Source organism: Lynx canadensis, chromosome D2 (assembly GCF_007474595.2).
Source record: "Lynx canadensis isolate LIC74 chromosome D2, mLynCan4.pri.v2, whole genome shotgun sequence".
Lineage (NCBI taxonomy): Eukaryota > Metazoa > Chordata > Mammalia > Carnivora > Felidae > Lynx > Lynx canadensis.
The window spans coordinates 6,272,457-6,294,125 of NC_044313.2; the positions used below are offsets into that span (position 1 = coordinate 6,272,457).

The window sequence follows — 21,669 nt, forward strand, 5'->3', positions numbered from 1 at the left end:
AGGGACGTTTAAACCCTCAGGGTTTCCCTTAGATTTCTAGACATTTCCCCCTGACATCCTTTCTGCGCTTTATTCCCATGAATCAGTTTAATGAATTCATTTAAAGAAAAACATGTTCAACGTCACATCTAAGAAATAGATATTTCTGAAAAAAAAAAAAAAAAAAAAGATTTCTGCTCCCAGAAAATTACAGCTAGAGAGGCTGTGCTAAGTAGCAGCAGATTGAAACACAATTTTCTGCTGTCAAACTGAAACGTGCCAGGATTCTAAGAGAGCAGAAGCGGCACCTTCAATTCAGGGATGGGCCATTTTTCAGGAGAGTGAGAACTTCACGAAAGCATCACTCTCTTAGCGTTATCGTCTGTATTTTAAGGTTTGCCCCTTAAAGTAGCATTTGAACTATACATGCTGATGTGTGGTCCTATTTGGTTTTGGGTCACTTTTGCTTATTTTAAGTCCTTGGTTTCCTGGAAAATGCTAGGCAGTGCTTGTCCTCCGTGCAGTGTCATCGGTGAATTAGATTACTGAACTGACGGGCCGAGTTTATTTTTCCAGCCACATCAGCTTCTTGAGGAAAACAATAGGAACCAAAAAAGAACGCTTGGACCCATATCTCAGACTGACTTTTGCTGCTAGGCCCCTGAGAATATTTGCCAACCCTGTTTCTGGCACGACACAAATTTCATCCACACGGCAGTGACGGGATTCATTCATTTCAGTTTTTATTCCTATAACCAAATAGTGTATAAATGCATTTATGTGTGCATGTCTGTGTCTGTGTTATTTTACTAACTTTTTTTTTTTTTGGCATAAGGAGCTTTCTCTTTGTATTTTAAGTTGTTCTAAAATAGCAAACATCTATTGAACACCAAACGTACGGCTGGTGCTCCTAGTGAAGCGTTTTACGGGCATTTCTGACCCTCTCTCGGAGCCGATGCCTTCCTTGGCCCCATTTTACAGGGGATGAATCGGGGCAGACTGAGGCCAAACAGCTTGTCTAGTGAGGCCCCCAGAGGTGGGGAAGCCAGTGCGTTGTCAAAGCCACACGTGCCCCCTGCGGTCTGAAAGCGGAGGGTAGCTGGATGGGAAGGAAGCGGAGACTGTTCTGGTTACACAGTGAGGGCCGCTCTGGTTTGCATAGTTTGGACCACTGAGCACCTCCGGAATCTTTCATTCATCTCCCCTCCTGCTTTGCCACGGAGATACAAGGTGATCAGGGGGGAAGGGGGAAACCTTCTGGTAGCGTGGAGAGGCTTCGGTCTGCAACAAGAGAATCGTGCATTTCTCTTGCCTTTTGCTTGCACAACGCGGTCCTTCTTGTCCTCGCTGGTCTTTCCCGGAACCAGCGCTTGTTCAGGACCATGATGGCATCGGAGCTGCGTGTTGAACACGAAGAAGGCCGCGTGCGTTTTCGGTGGCGGTGGAGATTGCCGGTTCGGTGTTTCTGGAGGACGCTTCTCCTCCTCTAACACCTTGTCGGTGTCTGTAGAACATACGACAAGCCGTGTTTTGTAAAACGGAACAGCTAACCTTGTGCAGTCTCTTCTGACGGAGAAAAGGCTGCCAAGCAACCAAACTCTGCTCAAGTGGCCGCGGAGGGAGGAGAGGCCTATTTCGAGAAGCTCCGAATGGCGCTCCCGCCCCAGCCCCCCCCCCCCCCCCCAACAGAGTGCTGAACGGTTCACACGGGCTGGTAAGCAATAGCTACTCATTCGTGGGGGCTTTGTCAGGATACAGATGTGCACGAGGCAAATGAATTTAGAGCTTGAGCCCTGACTTTCAAAGTCCTCCTTCAATGGAATGAACTCAGCATCCGAATGAATAAGGACTTGTACCCTTCTGGCCTGTGCGGGTGTCTGAGATTTAAACCAGCACTCACGGGGCCTGGAAATCTGATGATTTAGGTCCTTGCTCATCAGAAATGCCAACGTGTAATGAGAAAAGGAAATCCGTCTGTCAAGATGTTCTCCCAAGGAAGGGAGCTGAAATACGAGGAAACTGATCTTTATAAAAAGCCTTCATTACACCAGGCCCAACCCAGAAGCTAATAGCTGAGCCAACGTGCTGGAAAGAGCCCTCCCATGCCTGCTCGCTGCTTTCCAGATTTCCCCCTTTGGCCCAGATGTTCTCCAACCCCGTCTCCGCCCTGAGCTTTCCTGCAGTCTTCCCGGGAGTCTCCTCGCTCACCTGCTGCCTCGGCCTGGAGTTCCCTCGATACTCTCTCTGGCCCATTTCAGAAGGCACGGACTGAGTTACGCACCTGCAGAAACACCCACATCCAGTCCCTTGAACACAGTAGGTGCGTCGGAAAGAACGCAGAATGGATGCGAATTTTAAATAGTAAAAAGTACGCCTCGTCACAGTATCCGTTATTCCCATGGGCCTGCCATCCTCCACGAGTCATGACTTAATAAAACTTTGAGTCCCTTCCTCCCGTGAGTCTAAAATGTAGCTACCAAGGTCTCGGACTCCTGCTCACCTCTCCCCTGCCCGCCCAGTACTTCCAGAAATCTTAACTGAAATTTCTTTGGTTTCATATCACACGCCAATTCTTCGCGCGACAAACCCATCGGATGTCTTTCAAAGCATCTATTGCACGCAGAAGCACCCATTTCGCTCTGGAGAGAAATAACTTGACAGGGAAGCCATTCACACAGTAACAGTATTCTAAGGGATGTTTGGTCCCCACTCATTTCTGTTCCCATAAGCGCGCGAGCTATACTGAAGAAAAAAAACAAAACGGATGCGTTTTACCCTTTGCATTTGTTAATAGGTAACGTGTAGCCATTATTACAAATTCCAACAGTACAAAGGGTTACTCGTAAAACTCTGGGTCTCCTTCCCACCTCTGCCTCCAGGCTTCTTTTCTCAGAAGCAGTTGTTGTTACTAGACAACTTTGGATCCAGAGGAAAGCTTCACTGCCACTTTGTCTCTCTCTGCAGAGAGGGATTATTGAAAATTCGGAAATTTTCACACACGCAAGATGGGAGAAAAGAGCGCAGAGAAACCTTGTCTGCCCGACAGCCACCCTCAGCACCTGCCAGCTTGCTGTCAGTCTTGTTTTATTGCAGATTCTTGTTTGGAACTCAAATGGTGGCATAGCCTGGCCTTCCCTCCACTCACCTGTTCCCGGGCAATGACGCGGGGGTCCGCCTCATTCTTTTCAGTGGCTACCTCGAATTTCGTTGTGGAGCCATCCCTTCAGTTATTTAACCTGTGCTGAGGTCCACATGGGTTGTTTCCAGGCATTTGCTGCATCAAAGAGGCACGCTCTTGCCCCGGGACCTGGGGTCCGGTGAGCAAGGATGTCTGTGGGGCGACATCTGAGGAACATGATTGCTGTTCAAAGGCCCTGTGACCTGAGAGGTGGACCAGTCTCGAAGGGAGTCACGCTGATTTCTACTCCCCAAGTCCCCACCAACGCGGTGTTCAGAGATTTTGCTTCTCTTTGCCAAAATGATAGGTAAAAAAAATAATAACAATAAGTGCTATCCACGGTTCTCTCCCCATAAATGAGACCGGGCCTCTTTTTGCTGGTTTAAGATCCATTTGTGTTTATTTTCCTTTTTTGTCAACTGTCTTTTCGTCTCCTCTGCCATCTCTTACGGTCATGTTTAGAAAGGTGTGCCCTCCCAAAGAATACATTTTTGTCTCTTTCTTATTCTTCCGTGATCTTTTTTTTTTTTCCTCACTGAAACATTTGATCCATTTGCCCCTGATTTTGGTGTATAAACTGAAGTAGGAACCCAACTCCCGTTTTCCAGAGGGCCACCTGAGTTACCCTCAACCCCATATGTTCGCTGCTTCGTCCTTTCCCGGGGCCAGTGTGCCTTCCACAAGCCATGGTAGTGCTCCCTCCTGCTCCCCAGCACACGCTAGAGAGCACACCTGCATCCCTGGGCTCTGGGATCGTTACATGAAAATAGCTAATATTATTAGTGCACCTGTGTAATGCGTCTTTGCTAAATGATAGCTAGCCATTTTTCGAATGTATTATTTTCTCCATTTATCTCGATCATTTCCCTCTTTCTTTAGGTTTATTTCTCTAACTCTCTAGACCCTTACTCCATTTCTATTCGTACTTTATTGTTTATTTTATTCGTACGCTGTCACATAAGCACAGAATTCTAGAAATTTCCCTCCAAACACTGCATTTTTATCTGTGCTCATCGGTTCTGATTTGTACCATTCTCAATATTTGTATTTTTCACATAACCTACGCCTTCCCCTTTTCGTTTTTTACTTTGGCCCAGAGGCTGAACGTATTTTTCTTTTTGTTGCCATTAATTTTCAAGATGTCTAAAATACAGAAAAGTGAAAACAATCTAGGAGTCACCCACGTTTATAGTACATAGAAATAACCATTGTCATCGCCGCCTACTTAAGTCTCAGATATGACATGCATACCGTTTCCTTTTGTTAAAAAAAGTAAAAACAAAGCAGTACAAAGTCACCATGACGGCCTCAGATGCAATCACTTTTGTAGGTTGGTCTTGATTTTTTATAGAACCTTTTAGGTATTTTTACATACCTGGATATCCAATGAACATATAGGATGCCGTGTTTTTTGATTTATACAAATGGTAAAACGGTACCGTTAGCTTCGCACAATTTGTACTTACATTCAACTGTGTTTAACTTTTTCATTGAAGTAGAGTTGACAGAATGTTACGTTAGTTTCGGGTGCACACAGAGTGATTTGACAACTCTCTGTGTTAGGCTACGTTCATTAGTGCCGCCCCCATCTGTCACCATACGCTGCCATTACACCATTGACTGTAGTCCCTGTGTGGTGCCCTTCATCCACATGATTCATTCATTCCGTAACTGGAAGCCTGTACCTCCCGCTCCCCTTTACCCATTTTTGCCCATCCCCCTTCCCACCTCCCCCCACTGGCAACCACCAGTTTTGTTCTCTGTACTCATGGATCTGTTTCTGCATATTTTGGTCATTTGTTTTTTAGATTACACATTTAGATTCCACAAGTGAAATCACAGGGTATATGTCTTTCTCTCTCTTATTTCACTTAGCGTCATACCCTCTAGGTCCATCCATGTTGCTGCAAATGGCAGGATCTCATTCTTCTTTTATGGCTGAGTAATATTCCATCGTACACGTATACCACATCTTCTTTATCCATTCATCTGTCAATGAACACAGAGTTGCTTCCCTATCTTGGCTATTGTAAATAATGCTGCAATAAACATAGGCGTGAATATGTCTTTACACATTAGTGTTTTGGGGTTTGGGGGGGGGGGTAAATAAATACCCAGTAGTAGAATTACTGAATCATATGGGGTTTTTTTAAGTTTATTTATTTTGAGAGAAAGAGCATGAGCAGGGGCGGGGCAGAGGGAGAATCCCAAGCAGGCTCTGCGCTCTCAGGACAGAGCCTGATGTGGGGCTCAATCCCACGAACCATGAGACCATGACCTGAGCCAGAACCAAGAGTCAGATGCTTAACCGAATGAGCCACCCAGGCACCCCTTGTATGGTATTTCTATTTTTAATGTCTTGAGAAACCTCCATACTGTTCCAGAGTGGCTGCACCAATTTACATTCCCACCAGTAGTCCAGGAGGATTCCTTTTTCTCCACATCCTCACCAATGCTTGTTATTGCTTATCTTTTGGATACTAGTCATTCTGACGTGCAGTGGTATCTCATCGTGGGTTTTTTTCACTGTGGTTTTGTTTTGCGTTTTCCTGGTGATCAGTGATGTTGAGCATCTTTTCATGTGTCTGTTTGTCATCTGTATGTCTTCTTTAGGAAAATGTCTATAAGTCCTCTGCCCGAGTTTTGGTAGGTTTTTTTGGTTTTGAGTTGTATAAGTTCTTTATATGTTTTGGATATAACTCCTTATTGGATATGTCTTTTGCAAATATCTTCCCCCACTCAGTAAGTTGCCTTTTCATTTTGTTGATGGTTTCCTTTGCTGTGCAAAAACTTTTTATTTGAGTGTAGTCCCAATAGTTGACTTTTGCTTCCCTTGCCTGAGAAGACATATCTAGAAAAATATTGCTAAGACCAGTGTCAGAAAGATTACTGCCTTTGTTCTCTTCTAGGAGTTTTATGATCTCAGGTCTCACATTTAGGTCTATGACCCATTTTTAGTTTATTTTTGTGTATAGTATAAGAAAGTGGTCCAGTTTTCCCAGCACCATTTATTAAAGAGACTCATTTCCCCATTGATTATTCTGGCTTCCTTTGTCAATAGATAGGCCAGATAAGCATGGGTTTATTTCTGAGTTCTCTGTTCTATACCATTGATCAGTGTGTCCATTTTTGTACCAGTACCACACGGTTTTGATTATTATAGCTTGATGTAGTATATCTTAAAATCTTGGATTGTGGCACCCCCAGGTTTGTTCTTCTTTCTCAAGGTTGCTTTGGCTATTCAGGGTCTTTTGTGGTTCCATACAAAGTTTAGTATTATTTATTCTAGTTTGTGAAAAATGCTATTGATAATTTTATAGGAATTGCATTGAATCTGCAGATTGTTTGGGGTAGTATGGGCATTTTAACAGTATTAATTCGGGGCGGCTGGGTGGCTCAGTCGGTTGAGCATCCAACTTCGGCTCAGGCCATGATCTCGCGGTTCGTGGGTTTGAGCCCCATGTCGGGCTCTGTGCTGACAGCTCAGGGCCTGGAGCCTGCTTTGGATTCTGTGTCTCCCTCTCTCTGCTCCTCCCCTGCTCACACTCTGCCTCTGTCTCTCAAAAATAAATAAAGAGGGGGGCGCCTGGGTGGCGCAGTCGGTTAAGCGTCCGACTTCAGCCAGGTCACGATCTCGCGGTCTGGGAGTTCGAGCCCCGCGTCGGGCTCTGGGCTGATGGCTCAGAGCCTGGAGCCTGTTTCCGATTCTGTGTCTCCCTCTCTCTCTGCCCCTCCCCCGTTCGTGCTCTGTCTCTCTCTGTCCCAAAAATAAATAAACGTTGAAAAAAAAATTTAAAAAAAATAAAATAAAATAAATAAAGAGAAAAAAATTTTATAAACAGTATTCTTCCCAATCCATGAGCATGGTATACCTTTCCATTTGTTTGTGTCATCTTCAGTTTCTTTCATCAGTGTTTTATAGTCTTCAGAGTACAAGTCTTTTACCTCCTTGGTAAAGTTTATTCCTAGGTATTTTATTATCTTTGGTACAATTATATTTTACTTTTTTGTTTCTAGAAATTTTCTTTATTATTCATATATTCAGGCTTGTTTTTCATTTCCTTAAACATAGAAAATTTGTTCCAATAACTCCAAAATCTGAAGTCTCTGAGTGTGTCACTCCTGGGGTTTCCTTTACAATTCCTTGCTTCTTCACGTGCTTGGTAATTTTTTTACTATGAGCTGCTCATTTTTCTGGAAAATTATCTGGAAAACTCTCTGAGAGTTCTTTGAGATCTAGGATGAAGGTGTGACCCCCTGGAGAGGATGTATTTTGCCTCTGCCTGGTGCCCTGGAGGCATTCTCAGTTTGAGGTCCCTTTAAATGGCTGGGGACTTAGTGACCACCCAGGTAATGTGATTTCAGCTTCGGGTCCTCAAGCACAATTTGTGGTTAGAGGTTTATTTTCCTACATTGATCTGCCTTAGCACCAAGGGAACCCTCCTTACAGTCTCCTAGGGATAAGCAATACCGTGCGTTCACTTCCAAAACATTCTTACCTGAGGTAGAGTCTTTGCAGAGCCCGGCTTTAGAGTGGAAAGGTTGGGAAGGGAATAGTTTCCTATTAAACTTGGGCTGGTGCTGACCTTTGACTCCTGCATCCCTCACCATAAAAGGGTATCAAAATCAAAACTTAGGTTTTCCTAACTTGGCAGATGCCTTCTCAGCATCTGTCTGATACTTACCACTCCTAGCTGCTGCTTCCAGTTAGATGCTGACCTGCTGATATCTCACTATCTTGTAGCTCTTTGTTGCTTTAAAGAAAAAAAATTAAATATATTTCATCCAACAACTTCAGTGGTTTTAGAGAGAGAATAGGTCAAAATAACCAGCCTGCCATGTTACCAGAACTGGGAGACTCAGTTCCCAACTGTGGTTAGTTCTATAGTGTCTCCATTATCCTGGTTTGTGACATTCCGTTCTATACCCATAATTGCCACGATTTTGTTAGACTCAGGTCTACACTGAAAGGATTCAATGCTCAGTGATGATCTTTTGTGCCACCTATCCATTCCTTTCCTGGCTAGCTGGTGTCCAGTCTGTTGTACATCCTTCTACAAGAGCTCTAGAAAAGTGTATTCTCAGCAGCTTTGCTCAAGCTTTGCTCAAATGCTCAAAGACATTTGACTGTTGCTTTCATTTTTCAGCAATAGTTTGCATATAGAATTAATGGATCACACTTAGTTTTTCCCAAACTCTTACACATGGGCTTCTTCAGTCTTCCCTGGAGAAATCAGAAGCTGGCTTTTTTCTGCCCTTTTAAGTGATATGATTTTGTACCGGGCTGTCCAGTAACTTCAATAGGTTGTGTCTTAATATTGAAGAGTCTGATTCAATTCCCCCAGGGAAATGGTGTGCCCTTCTAATCCATAGATTTGACACTCTTTCTCTCAGAAAGGTTTTTACAAAATCTAGGTATTTTTTTTCTATCTCTACTCAGATCCCTTAAGTGACACCATTTATATATATGCTGTGTAGCCTTTGCTATGGTCTGCATTTTACTGTTGAACCCCCTTGAACTTTTCTTCATTTCCCTCAGGACCTTCACAGCCCTTTGCTCAGTACTATCTTCATCCTTGGGTTTCATTGTTTTATTTTTCTCTTCCCCTTTTCTTTTGAGTTTCACCACCTCCCTTTTCATTTCTGTGCAGATACATTTTGGCAGGGTGGGTACTTAGCTTGTCTTCCTTTTCCTAGTGTGTCCAAACTCCTGAAAGGTGGGGAGTTCTTCCTGGAAAACCAGTCGCAGGACAACTGAGGGGAAGTCTAGGCCACTGCTCAGGGTTTTGCGGGATGACAGCGGTCTGGCCTTCCCTGCTTCCAGCATAGACTCTGCGGGCCCCGGCCCTGCTGCAGGCTTGCACTGATGGCTGGGCCTGTCTACACTGCTGCGTATTCACCCTGGACACTTCGCAGTACCTGCTTCCTCCCCACGCCTGTCCCAAGCAAGGGGGAGCTGGTTTTCTTCTCAATGCTCCATCAGGTTGGCCACTGGGGCCACGCTCTCCTTTCTCTTGGCCTTTGCTCACCCTAGGCTGCTGGACACTTGGCACCCTTTTCATATGTATTTGTTTGGGGTTGTAAGGTTTCCTCGGAGATGGAGTATTGCCCCTTTATGTGCCTTTACTTGACTGTTTCCAGGTAGCTTCAGAAAGAAGGGTCACCTTACAGACAGGTGTAAGTGTTGAAAGCAGATTTGTCAAGACCCCTGCTTTTTCTGAAGAAAGAAAAGGTATTGCACATTTTCCTGAGAACCGGCTATCCTTGGAGTCATCTTGAAGCATACTCCTCACAGAGCCGGAGAGCCCGAGTATGGATGGTGGGGTTGACGCTGCCCCTGGCCCGGTGTCAGCATCAGGGGCGTCTCTCGCATCTTCCTGTGATAACATCTGACCTTCCTGTGGAGAGGTCTCTGGATATGCAGGACGCATTTACTCTCGCTTACGCGGAGGTTGATAACAGTTGAGAATTCTTTATGATGATGGTCAAGGCAGAGGGCTCCCGTTGGATTTAAAAATTTGTTCTCAACCCTCTAAAAACTTTGAAATGTGTAGCTGCCGCTAACACATGAACAAACATGGAGAGATGAGACGATTCTACTTTATAGCATATCTCGATTTTCCTCCAGTATCTGGAAGTTGAAAAGGGAGAGACATGGGGGTCTGAATTCCTGATTTTGTTTAAAAGGAAAATAGGCCTGGAGCACCAGGGTGGCTCAGTTGGTTAAGCATCCAGCTCTTGATTTCGGATCAGGTCACGATCTCACAGTTTGTGTGTCCGAGCCCTGCATCAGGCTCCTTATTAAGAGCACGGAGCCTGCTTGGGATTCTCTCTCCTCCTCTCTTTCTTCCCCTCATGCTCGCTCGCTCTCTCTCAAAATAAATAAACATTAAAATATTTTTAAAAATAAAATTCTAAAAATGACATGAGAATAGGTCTATGGGACCTATTGTTTACATTAGTAAACAATTAGTAAACCTAATGTTTACTGAGTGTGTACAACCTGGCCTGGAGTCCTTTCTCCACTCCGTTCTGATGATGCTTCATGGCCAGACTGGACTTTTCTGGAAAACCTAGGCTCAGGTAAAGGCAGCATGAAGAGCAATGCCTAAAAGGCAGCATGGGAATTCTACCCCTGCCTCCACGGTCCCAGCCTGTGCAGCTAATGCCTCCCCCCAACTATTAGAGATATTCCGATACCTTAAAAAGGGAGGCTGCCTTCGTCTTGCACTGACTCCACTGCTCCCCTGTGCCAGTTTGGCCCTGGTAACAAGCGGGCATCTCACCTAGACAGCATCTGTGAGCGGGACCAATTTCAGAGCGGACTGCAGCCTCGCGGACCCCAGGGTTTGATCAACATTTCAATCAGCATTTCCACTGTTGGGGCTTTGGTCACTATGGCGACCAACCAATTTATCCTCTAAACCAGGACCTATCTGAGAGTTGCGATTAATAATTAAGGCCATGAATGTAAATTGCGAATGTCCCAAACAAACCAGGATGAATGGCCAAGCTAATTATGTCCTAAGTTTCCATGATAGAGCCAAATGCATTACGATGCATTAGAACATGGATCTCACTTTTTCTCCAGCACTGCCGTAAAAACCCGACGTTATCTTTATTACCAAGACCAGATACTCATTCATTCTTCGCAGCAAAACTAGTCTCACTTAGGAATGAATCCTTTAAACCTCAGAGCCTTTCCGTTTTATAGGTGCGTGCATTCACTTGTACGTCACACACTAATATCTTGCCCGTGGTTTTCTGCCATCTTACAGGAAGCGGGGCTTGCGTTATTCCCATAGTTCATGACCCAAAGTTTGGCGGTAAGATGACGGTACTTTTAGATGGTAAATTGACTCCATCAGTAATAGCTAGGCTATAGCAGTAGCACCTGTGCTAATTGCTTTATAGGTAGCGTCTCCCACTCCTCACATCAATGTCAGGAGGAAGACACTCTTAGCATCCCCTCTCCGCAACTTCCAGAGGCTAAGTAACACCTGCGTTTGCAGAGCCTGGCCAAATAAACCACCAGCCTGGCTCCAGTGCTCCAGTTCTCAGGCACGTTAGACGGTCTTTATGCCTAGTCAAGGCATTTGCTTTAGTTTGTTTCTTTTCACGTGAGCTGGTATAGAAATGGCACTTTCAAGTCTTTCCCTTGGTCACTGGCCCATTGCTCATTGTTTCAACTTGGCGTATTTTCCATACGGCTGTGATTCCACACACGCTTCTGGGGTTGCTACCTTCGCTTACAAAGATGGGCTACATGCCGGTGATACGTTTGCATTCAACTGAGCTCCGTGTGCTGAGGAAACGTCATTTTAATGGGATGGGTGCTGTGAGAAATTCAAGTCGAGGGTTTCTAAATCATCTGGAGTGGTCTTGGAAGGATGGCATAGGACAGTAAGGTAGATCATCTTATTAGGATGTCCCGTCTCCCTTGGGTCCTAGCAAAGTTTCCTGTAAGCCTTCGGTGCATTTGTGACTGCTTCTAGGCCACAAACACCAGAGAAGAAGGTGTCTCGGCACCTGTGTCCACCATGGGCCAAGGGGAGGGAACTGTCAACACCTAAAATGACTTCCCACCCCAGGTATCCCTCTGTCCCCCCTTTCCTCAGGGTAACCAGGGAAAGAGTCCCCTGAAAACCCTTGGTTTTACTGTTTGTTTCTCTGATTATTTCCCTTAAGCATGTTAAAATTTGTGGCCTGAGGGAAGGCTCATTATTATGTTATTAATAATTATGTTCTGGGAGCTTCCTAGGCATTATGTTAAAAAAAATTTTTAATGTGTATTTTTGAGAGAGACAGAGTACAAGCAGGGAAGGAACGGAGAGAGAAAGGGAGACACAGACTTTGAAGCAGGCTCCAGGCTTCAGGCTGTCAGCACAGAGCCCGACACAGGGCTCAAACTCATGCATTGGAAGATCATGACCTTGAACCAAAGTCAAACACTTAGCCAATTGAGCCACCCAGGTGCCCTGCATTTTTTTTTTTTTTTTTTAGTCTACATGACAATGCTCTGAGGTAGGTTTCGAGTTGGCAAGTGGCCGACACAGTCCCAAAGCATCTGTCTCTGAATAAAACCCAATGTAATGCCCAAGTTCATGCTCGCTCTTCTATTGCTGGCTCCCTCGTTGGGCTCTGATCAACGTGACACCTTTCTGTTCTCTTCCTTATAGAGTTACACTTGTCCCTCAAAACACTTGGTCTTGGATTTTCCTTCTCAGCATCCCTTTCCATGTGAGCTTGTGATTCTTTGAACTAAGGATTTTGGTAGAATTTCAGTGCATTTCGTTCAATCTGGATCAACATTTGCTATTCGGACCCCATAGTGACGAAAAGTTGGCGACTTCATCCAGAGTTGAAGGAGTTCTGTTACAAGATTCTGGGAAATTTAAATAAATGGCGTTAAACGAGATTTTTCACCAATCTCTGATTTTAGGCCTTTACAGATCGAAAGGAAGCTTAAGGACACAGGAAAGCTTACATCCTGTGGGTAGCGCTGGCCCAGAAACGCCAGTGTCAACGGCACCCCCGAGGCCTGTGACTGGTGTGCCATCCGAAGACCCTCATTTGAGTGTGTGCAACTATGCGATGCTGTGGCTAAACCTTTGAAATGTCAGAGCAGATGTTGGCAAGGAGATTAACACAGATCAACAACTTGTACAGGGAGAGAAGGTGTTCAGAAAGTTTATTCTGGACGTGAGAACTGTGTGGCCTAGCACCTGCTTACACGCTCTGTTTCCCACTTCTGAAGTCAAGGTCGTGTCCCAGTTCACGGAGACGGGTGATCATATGATCATAATTCTGTGGTTTATTGCAGGGAACTCGGAAGCCAAACCCTCCTCAGAAGCCTCTGCCTGCAGATCCTTTGAGTAAGACCTCCCGGTTCACCAGCCCCTCCGCCAGGGCCCTGGGGCAGCCGGAGTCTGGGCTCTGCCTGGTGCCGCTCAGGTTGGTGTAACAGCCGGGCCTCTTTCTCCCCACAACCATGTGGGGCACCCACACCCCCCGGTGCTTTCCACCCCCTGTCAGGACATGGGTCTGATGGCATAGGCCGGGCTCTCTCTACCTCTGGTACCTGGGAACAGCATTAAACCGATGCAAAGGTAGAGAGGAGCGTTACCCGGAGGCCATCATGAGCTTCTACTCCCCAGGATCCCCATGCGGCTTCTAGCAAGGGCCCCAGTGTCCCTAAGAGATTAAACCAAGATCAAGTGGAACCGGATAGGGGCCAGGCCCTGTCCCCCAAAGGGTTGCACATTAACGGCTTCCAAGTGGCATGATCCCACGAAGGCTGAGCACGCCTCCAACACAGTCTTCAACCCGCACAAACTCTGCCCGACCCCTGCGGTCCCGAGAAAGGAGGTGAGCTTGGAGGGGCCCAGGTGAATAAGGAGGGCGTGAGGCGTTAGCTCCCGAAGACGTGGTACCCAGGGGGAGCTTCTCCACACAACTAACGAAACCCCAGCTGTGGCCGCCGCTCACCCTGTCCCAGAGGACGGGAAGGCAGCCTCCTGACCCAGGGGAGTTGAAGGGGCCGTGGGCCGGGGCGGACCCACACTGCTTTTTGAGAGCTAATCAATTTCCAGGAATTTTGCGAGCTGGGTATTAAACCGAGCCCCTATTTAAATAGCTATGCATAACTTCTCATGATAGAAGTTAGGTGAAAACAAATGTAATAAATGCTCACAATTTTTTTCTTACATTTTACTGTGCTCTGGAGGTTACGTGCAGCTGTTTCTGGACGGTGGGAACGCCATGCAGGGTGGCGACCAGGCAGCTCCTCCGTGCTCGTGGTTAGAGACAAAGGCTACACATGGGCCGCCCCCCCCACCCCCCCCGACCTCTTTCCCCGCAGTGGGTAGATCGAACCCATAGCCAAAACACTCCTTGGACATACACTGCCCGGCCTTGGCAGGAAGCTTGCTATATGAGCTCAAAAGAACCAAAGGTCGTGTGTTGGCCAGGCCCTGGGCTCAATAATTCAGTGTCTCGAAAGGGGAAGACGTTCATGATGTCATTACCGCTCTTGGGAAAAATGGTTGGCCTCAGAGAGCGGCCTAATAAATCCCAAAGATAACTCTGGTCAAAGGGGGTAGAACAGTGGTGTAATTCTCAAGGGCAGAAATACGGAAAGACTGCAGACCATCCTAGTTATTTGGCTGTGGTTTCGTGTGCTCATCTTGAAGTTACTTGCTCAAAAGGGAAAAGCACGGCTTTACGTGGACACGACGAGTGGAGGGCTCTCTTTGTAAAGGCCATCCGGCAGTGGCCCATCGTCACCTCTGCCAGTCGCTGAGCCCAGGGCAAGCTCATCTTGGTCTTGGTCTTGCTCTTGAAGGAGAAGAATGTCCTGCACATTCATTTGGGAGGGATCCCTCACCCCCGGCTTTGCTCCCTGGAAATGCACGGGCCAGTCAGGTCCCCGCAGGCAGACACGGGACGGGGACGACTTCGTGCTCCGTCCCTTTTCATATCAAAATACTGCGACTGTGAATGTATGGAGTTAAATGAAATTCATTGCTAAAATTTGTTTCATCTATTTTTTTTTTTCGAGAGAGAGACAGCATGTGTGGGGGAGGGGCAGAGAGTGGGAGGGAAAGAGACAGAATCCCAAGTAGGCTCTGAGCTGTCAGCACAGAGCCTAATACAGCTCAGAGCCTAATGCGGGGCTCGAACTCACGAAACCCTGAGATCGTGACCTGAACCGAAACCGAGAAACAGACGCTTAACCGACTGAGCCACCCAGGCACCCCGTTGTTTCATTTACTTTTTACTTTTTTCGTGTGATTACTGGAAAACTTTCCATTACATACGTGGCTCCCATTTTTCTTGAACGCGCACTGTTCTAGAGTCTGCTTGCAGAGAGGAGGGATGGCTTCGGTGAGGGCTGCCCTAGGTGGCCAGCTGGCATAAACCACCAGCAACCCTGCAGCCCTGAGCAAGGTCCCGGATGTGACCTGCAACCCTCTTTGGGGGGGAAGGGGTGGGGGGAGGAGGTCTGCTCCCAAAGGCTCAGCGAAGGGCAGGAAAAGACACCCAACTGCAGACATCTGTATACCCACAAAAGCCATTTCCAAGGCCTCCACCCACCCTCTCGTTTCCTCTTCCCTCGCTGCAGACCCGCTCCGAAACACCCACGTCAAGTGCCCAGACCTACCCACGCTGCCTATGCGAAGTGAGAAGCAAGTCGCCATCTTTTTTCAACAGTGAAGACAGAAGTTTGCACTATCTTTCAACTCCAGTTGGGAGTCCTGTGTTTTTGTACCAACTTTTAGAATTTTTTTTTTTTTAATGTTTAAAACACCATTATTTTGAGAACTTGGAGCTACTGCCGTCGGTGCTGTGCTGTGCTATGGTGCTCTGTATACTTGCTCAGGTACTTGTAAATTATTAATTTATGCCAAATGCTTGTTACAGTGCAGTGCGCTGTGGGAGGCATTTTTACCATCACTGAGTTTTCCACGGAAGGAAGGCTTGTGTGCTTTCAGTAGTTTAGTGAACTTGAAACATCATGCTTTATGGGCTTCTGGACAGGAGGTTCACTTTCCGATCGAGGTTTTATCGAAGAACCATTCCCCAACCATGCGTGGCTGTGGTTATGGCACAGACACAGCCCAGGAGACCCCAGGTAGAATGAATGCTGAGTGATTCTCTGGAAACCCTGATCTCGAGCTAGAGCCAGGGGCTTGGAGTCCAGGCTGGGTGTGGCTGTCGGGGAGACCCTGGCCCCGCCCACCAGCGGCTACACCTTGAACTTCCAGGAGAGCAGGGAAGGATCTGGCTTGGGGCCAGGAAGCTTGGAAGAGAACCCGAGTTGCAGGAAGGAATTTTAAGGTGTGGCCGCCCCAGGACAGAGCCTGGAACACAGGAGGCCAGGCAGAAACTTGACCGTGAGCTCACCAGCCGTGAGCACATTTGGAGGGCAGGCAAAGACAGTGGCTTTGCAGAAACACTGCCCTCCGCACAGTGCTGGCCTCCGCGTCTTATCTAGATGGGGAAAGGTGGCGTTTCTACGAGGAGGCTCCTGCCCAGGCACCACAAACGTGCATCCCTCCCTGTACGGTTTGGCGCTGAGCAAATTACCACCTTGTCTTCTCGGCCGTGATACAGTGATTCTGTGTTCAGACGGATGGATGAGGCTTTCCATGGGACCGTAACTATTTTCAGCTGTGAACCAGTAACGAGCTCGAGCGAATCAATCCTGTAGATAAAAATCTTTTATTGCAAGGTTCAAACTTATTAAAAATTGGGCAGACTCCGTATGCCTGCAAAAACTACAACCGAATGGATGCCATGAGGCAGCCTGCGTCTGCCGTTCGTCTAGGACAAAGAATCCTAAGTTACTCGTAAGTTATTTAGGGGGGCATTCTATTTTCCCAGCTTGGCCGCAGGAATCTCGAAAAGATATTTTTAGTATAAACATTTGCAACCTACCTGTTGAGCGGCACAGAATGTGATGAGGAAATCAATTTCCTAATCCTAAATATTCATGAAATGCATTCTTGGGCCGCGTCCCCTTTAACCTTTTACTCTTCAAATGTCTGACTGGGGAGCCATTTCTCCACAGGATCTTGAAGCTGCCTGCATCTAATGGCATGAAAATGACAAAAATACTCAGACGAGGTAAAATGCCATTATGCCTCTGTCTTCTAGTGGGGTCATATGTGACTCGTTTTGACACTGGAAGGCAATTGACAACAGTTCTGTAATTCACTCTGAGTGTTTTGTGATGAAGACTTCAACTGGGGTCATTTCAACGGTTTTTCCAGGCCTTGAAGCAGAGAGACCAAATATACCAAGAATCAGTTTGCCTTCCAGAAAACAAGACTGCAGTGAACTCTCCCCGTGTTCCCCCACCGTATCTAGGCAACATGGTAATCACGATCGCGGATAAACTAAATAAAGCCATGTCACAAACACAAAAGGGAGCCCAGCGCTAAAACATTCCAACTCCTACAGCATGCATCTGTATCAATTATTAATTTCTGAAAAAGGTAAAGCCATGTTAGAAAATGTTACTGCTGATGAGTACCTACAGAATTACGGTAACTGATATTACACTTAGTAATTGTATCAAGGCCAAACCCGATGCTAGTGAAAAGTTTACAGAATTTTTATGGTGCATTATGTGGGTATTGCCTTTACAGATGCCCAAACCCTTGGATCTGTCATTTTAGCCCCTCCTCCTATGGGAGGAAGAGGGTGTGAATTTTGTTTTTTGGGGTTTTTTTGTTTGGGGGGTTTTGTTTCGTTTTTGTTTTGTTTTGTTTTTTTTGTCCTTAACTGTAATTCCTGTGCTTCCATTTCAGAGAACCAGGAATAGCCTGGTATTAAAAAAGGTTAACGCTGTGATCTTACACAATGTCATCGATGGCCATTTAGGAGCTGCAGCTGATGACACATTTGTATCTCTATAGTAGTAATTGCTTTTACAGAGCCATACACGTTATTTCTGGATACTTGTTTAAACCTAACATCCCCTTACAATATACAGATATTATTAAAGGAACAGTATTCCCAAGATGCAGAATTCTATTTAGCAATAACTTCCATTTTAATAGAACACAGGAGAAGAGCCAGGTATTTTGGGGATGGGGGAAAGATGAACCCCCCCCCCTTTTTATAGCCTTATAGATGATGGCAACAAAAATCAATATTTCTATTTCAGTGCCAGTCTATTTTTTTAATATGTTTTTAAAGTTTTATAGGCATGAATAAGAGTTGATTGGAGTTTATAAGGCTGTCACTGAGAAATCCAACGTGTCTAGACACGAAGTAGGCCCTGAGGGTGGTCACTTTTCTTCCCCTGTCTCGTTATACGTGTAGTCCTCTGACCCCACTTACTGGAAAATAGATGGCTAATCTTCCAGGCATTCTGTTTAAGAGTTTATCTCCTGAGTTTTTTGGTAACAGTTTGTTTTCCTGACACATGGAATCAGATGGGTAGCAACCAAGAGAAACAATGCATAACATTTTCCATTGTCAAAATATGCATACGGAGGTTATACTTCCCAGTGTGAATTTTTCCAGCTTACACATGTGGGATGACGTCACAGAAACCACAAAAGCAACAAATTAAACTACATGAGAATAAATACTCCTGACTGGTCTCCGAGGGGACATTTTTATGCCTTCTTAACTTTAGTATGAGTTCTCAGGCTTGAACCCATAGGCCCTCGTTCTCTGGCAAATCAATACAACACATCAATGCATCCCCTAAAAGAAAAGCAGCTAATGCTCTGATCAGTGACAAGCTGTCCTTAGGAGCCTGTGATCCCCCCTGGTGCTAGGCCAGCTGAGAAGGCCCCGGCCCCCTCCTGTCGTCTCTCCGTTCATGTTTACTAAATTAGCATTCTGAGCCAATGAGACCCTGACAACGGAAAGGACGAGATGCCTGGGCAGGCGGCCGCAGCCTTCTCGTGCAAACTGACCCTTCGCACACTTTGCTCGTGAGGCTGATTTCATGTTAAACATGTGCTGGGGGGCGGGGCTCCCTCTCCAGTGTTCTGGGAGCAGCCGGCCCAGGGCGGAGATCCGTCCTCACTGCTGTCGGTAGGACCCCAGCTAACCACAAGTGACCCGGATAAACGTCATACCGACCCTCCCCAGAAGTCTCACGCAGCCAGCTGCTGACCCCCAGGCGTGATTCTCAAGCTGCAGACTTCATACATTATGGCTGGCGGGCGGGGGACAGTGCAGGTACCATTGTTTCATGGCCCCCCGCCCCCCACCCCACGGAGGCCGGCCCTAGGCTGCCACACTTCCTCCCCCCACGACTCAGGAGCAGGCCCGTGAACACATCTGGACACAAGGCAGAGGAGGCTACGCCATCTGTTTGCTTCTCATCACTTAGAGGCAAGCCTCTTTTCCAGAGGACCCTCCAAGGTGACAGATTGCTGTGGTCATAGCTACTTTGGGTCGCCCAAAGCGGGGACCGTGACACTGCGTCACTACCCCCACGAGCCCAGCCTTCTCCAGAGTGTCAGCACGGCACAAGCCCACCAGCTATGCCCCCAGCTCTGAACCCAGCAAGAGTCCCCCTTCCAGGCAACATCGTGCCACAGAACATCCGTCTGTCTAGGATGGCACGATTCCCTGGGCACCCTCTCCAGTCCCTATTGACATCTGTCCCTTTAAAACCTACTTTGGAACCTCTGATAGCGATACGAGTAACACTCTAAGAAAGAGTGGTAAGCCCCGGGCTAAGAACCAGTTCCGGGCACTGAGGATGCTTCCAGAAGCAATCTACCTCCACGTGGATGAAAATCCCCTCTTTACTCCTGGGACAGCAGCGACAGCAGCCAGTCCAGCCATGAGTGTTGCATGTGAGGAAAACCTAGGAGAAGAAACAGCGCGTATAGAATCGCGATAGCAGTCCATCGTGGGCAGTGACAGCCAGGAGATTTACCACACACTGAAAGGAATGCTCAGTGGATTCAGCTCTTTCAGGTAGAATATTCTGGAACCCACCCTGACCTTCCACATCATCTGCAAAAAAACATGTCTTCTAGGCTCCCCCCTCCCCCCCCCCCGTGGGTCTCCTTCCATAAAATAATTTAGTCCTCAGTTGAAGCACAGTTCAAATCCAGGCAAAATAATAAATACCTTGTGATCTTTTTAGTTTTACAAGGAAACCGAAAAACATCTATGTTCATGGCCTATAAGCAAGTACTTAAGTAGGGCAGTGATAGGGGAAAAAAAAAAAAAAAGCATCAAATGAGAAAGACAGAAAACCCTCTAACAGTCCCAGCAGGACAAGCGATGGCAGAGCAGATTGTTCTCTGACCTTCTCTTAGGTCAGATTGGGAGGGTGTCAGGAAGGCCCGTGGCACACCGTTAAGTCCAAGTCTTTTTAACTCGTGGCTATAGGCTGTTCGGCACAGTACAAAGTTACCGCTTCTCAACAAACCAGTCCATTAATTTCATAGTGCTTCATCCATTTATAATGCTTCGGTTTGCTGACTTTTTTCACATACCTTTTATGTTACAGTCTGTTACTTTTGTACACAGTTCTCATACTGGGGCTCTACAGGTGACAACCTGCTATTTCCATAGAAAAAGTTCTTGTTAAGAATATTATATCCAATAAATGGTATACAGTAAATGTAAAGACGTGTCTCATTCGTTACTGACAACGTTGCAAAAATGGGGAAAGGGAAACCCTCGTGTGGAAAAACGTGACTAGGGGCACCTGCGTGGGTCAGCTGGGGGAGCGTCCAGCGTCAGGGCGGGTCCTGATCTCAAGGTTCGTGAGTTCGAGCCCCACATCGGGCTCACTGCTGTCGGTGCCGAACCCGCTTCAGATCCTCTCTCCCTCTCTCTCTCTGCCCCTCCCCTGCTCTTGTTCTCTCTCAAAAATAAAGTTTAAAAAAATGTCTATAATCTCACCCACTTAAAGAGGCACAAGGAAATTCTGGAACAGTACATAAGACACTAAAATGAGTGGGCGGGGGGGGGGGGGGGCAGGGGACAGGGGCTGCCAGTCTACACAAACCAGTCAGGTGATGGCACAAGAAAGGTGTCTTTAAACAGACACAGAGGGGAGGAGGACAAGACACTCGTTTTGAACAATGTCAAGTGTATAACCGAGCAAAATAATTTTTTCAAGTCACCTTATTTACAAAGGGGAGAAATTCAAAAACACAAGCATGCGGGGGTAGAAATGTGGACATGAGACTTACCCAGAAGGAAAACCTAAGTTTAATGGAAATTTATGAATTTTTGAAAAATAGAATCCAACTTCAAAAAGAACTGCAGAAAATACAAAGAAAAACAGATCTAGAGAATGGTAACAAGGGGTCTCTCTCTCTTACCACCTTTCACCCACATCAAAGCCAGTAGGCAAAAAATAAGTACCTGGAAGACCTCAGTTAATAATGTCATCAAACTGATATCAAATTGGGATACTTCAAACATACGGAATATGCCTTCTTTCAAAGTGCTTCTGGAAAACTAGGTACACAGAACCATACATAAAACTATTATGTATACATTATATAATATTATATATTATGTTATATATATTAAGTTTCATATATATATATATATATATATATATATATATATATGAAATTTTGTACGTTAAGCCACAAAATAAATTCCAAATGGCGGAACACAAGCCATATGTTGCTTCTTTGGGAAAATTAAAACACAAGATAAGTCACTAATCTCATTAAAGAAAAAAAATAAGCAAAGACACAAAGCACCAGCAAGAAGAATCCAGCAGTCCACTGCAATCTCCAGTGAGATTATTTTAAGAGAAGGATGGTTCCATCCTTTAAGATCTAATCAAGTCACCAAATCGACAGACTTCAGGGAAATACGCCTTATTAGGGTTACCAGAGACGCTGAAAAGACGTTTGAGAAGATTTAGTTTCTATTCCTGAATTTTTAAGAATCTGAGTAAGGCCAGAAACCATAGGGCTTGAGAGATGCGAATGTCATTTGTGGAAAATTAAACTCACAAGTGTACGACAGGATCCCGGAAGCAGTCATTTTCGGCTAAG

General features: G+C 46.0%; 1 protein-coding gene across 1 annotated transcript in view; it reads left to right on the forward strand.

The window, feature by feature from the left end:
* ADAM12 (ADAM metallopeptidase domain 12) overlaps positions 1-20,273 on the forward strand; it is a 349,938-nt gene extending 329,665 nt beyond the window's left edge. Inside the window, exons 22-23 of the mRNA XM_030334765.1 lie at positions 12,981-13,111; positions 15,282-20,273. Coding sequence (XP_030190625.1) covers positions 12,981-13,111; positions 15,282-15,342 — 192 coding nt within the window. The 3' untranslated portion in view covers positions 15,343-20,273. The remainder of the gene's footprint in view (positions 1-12,980; positions 13,112-15,281) is intronic.
* Positions 20,274-21,669: the final 1,396 nt, after the last annotated feature.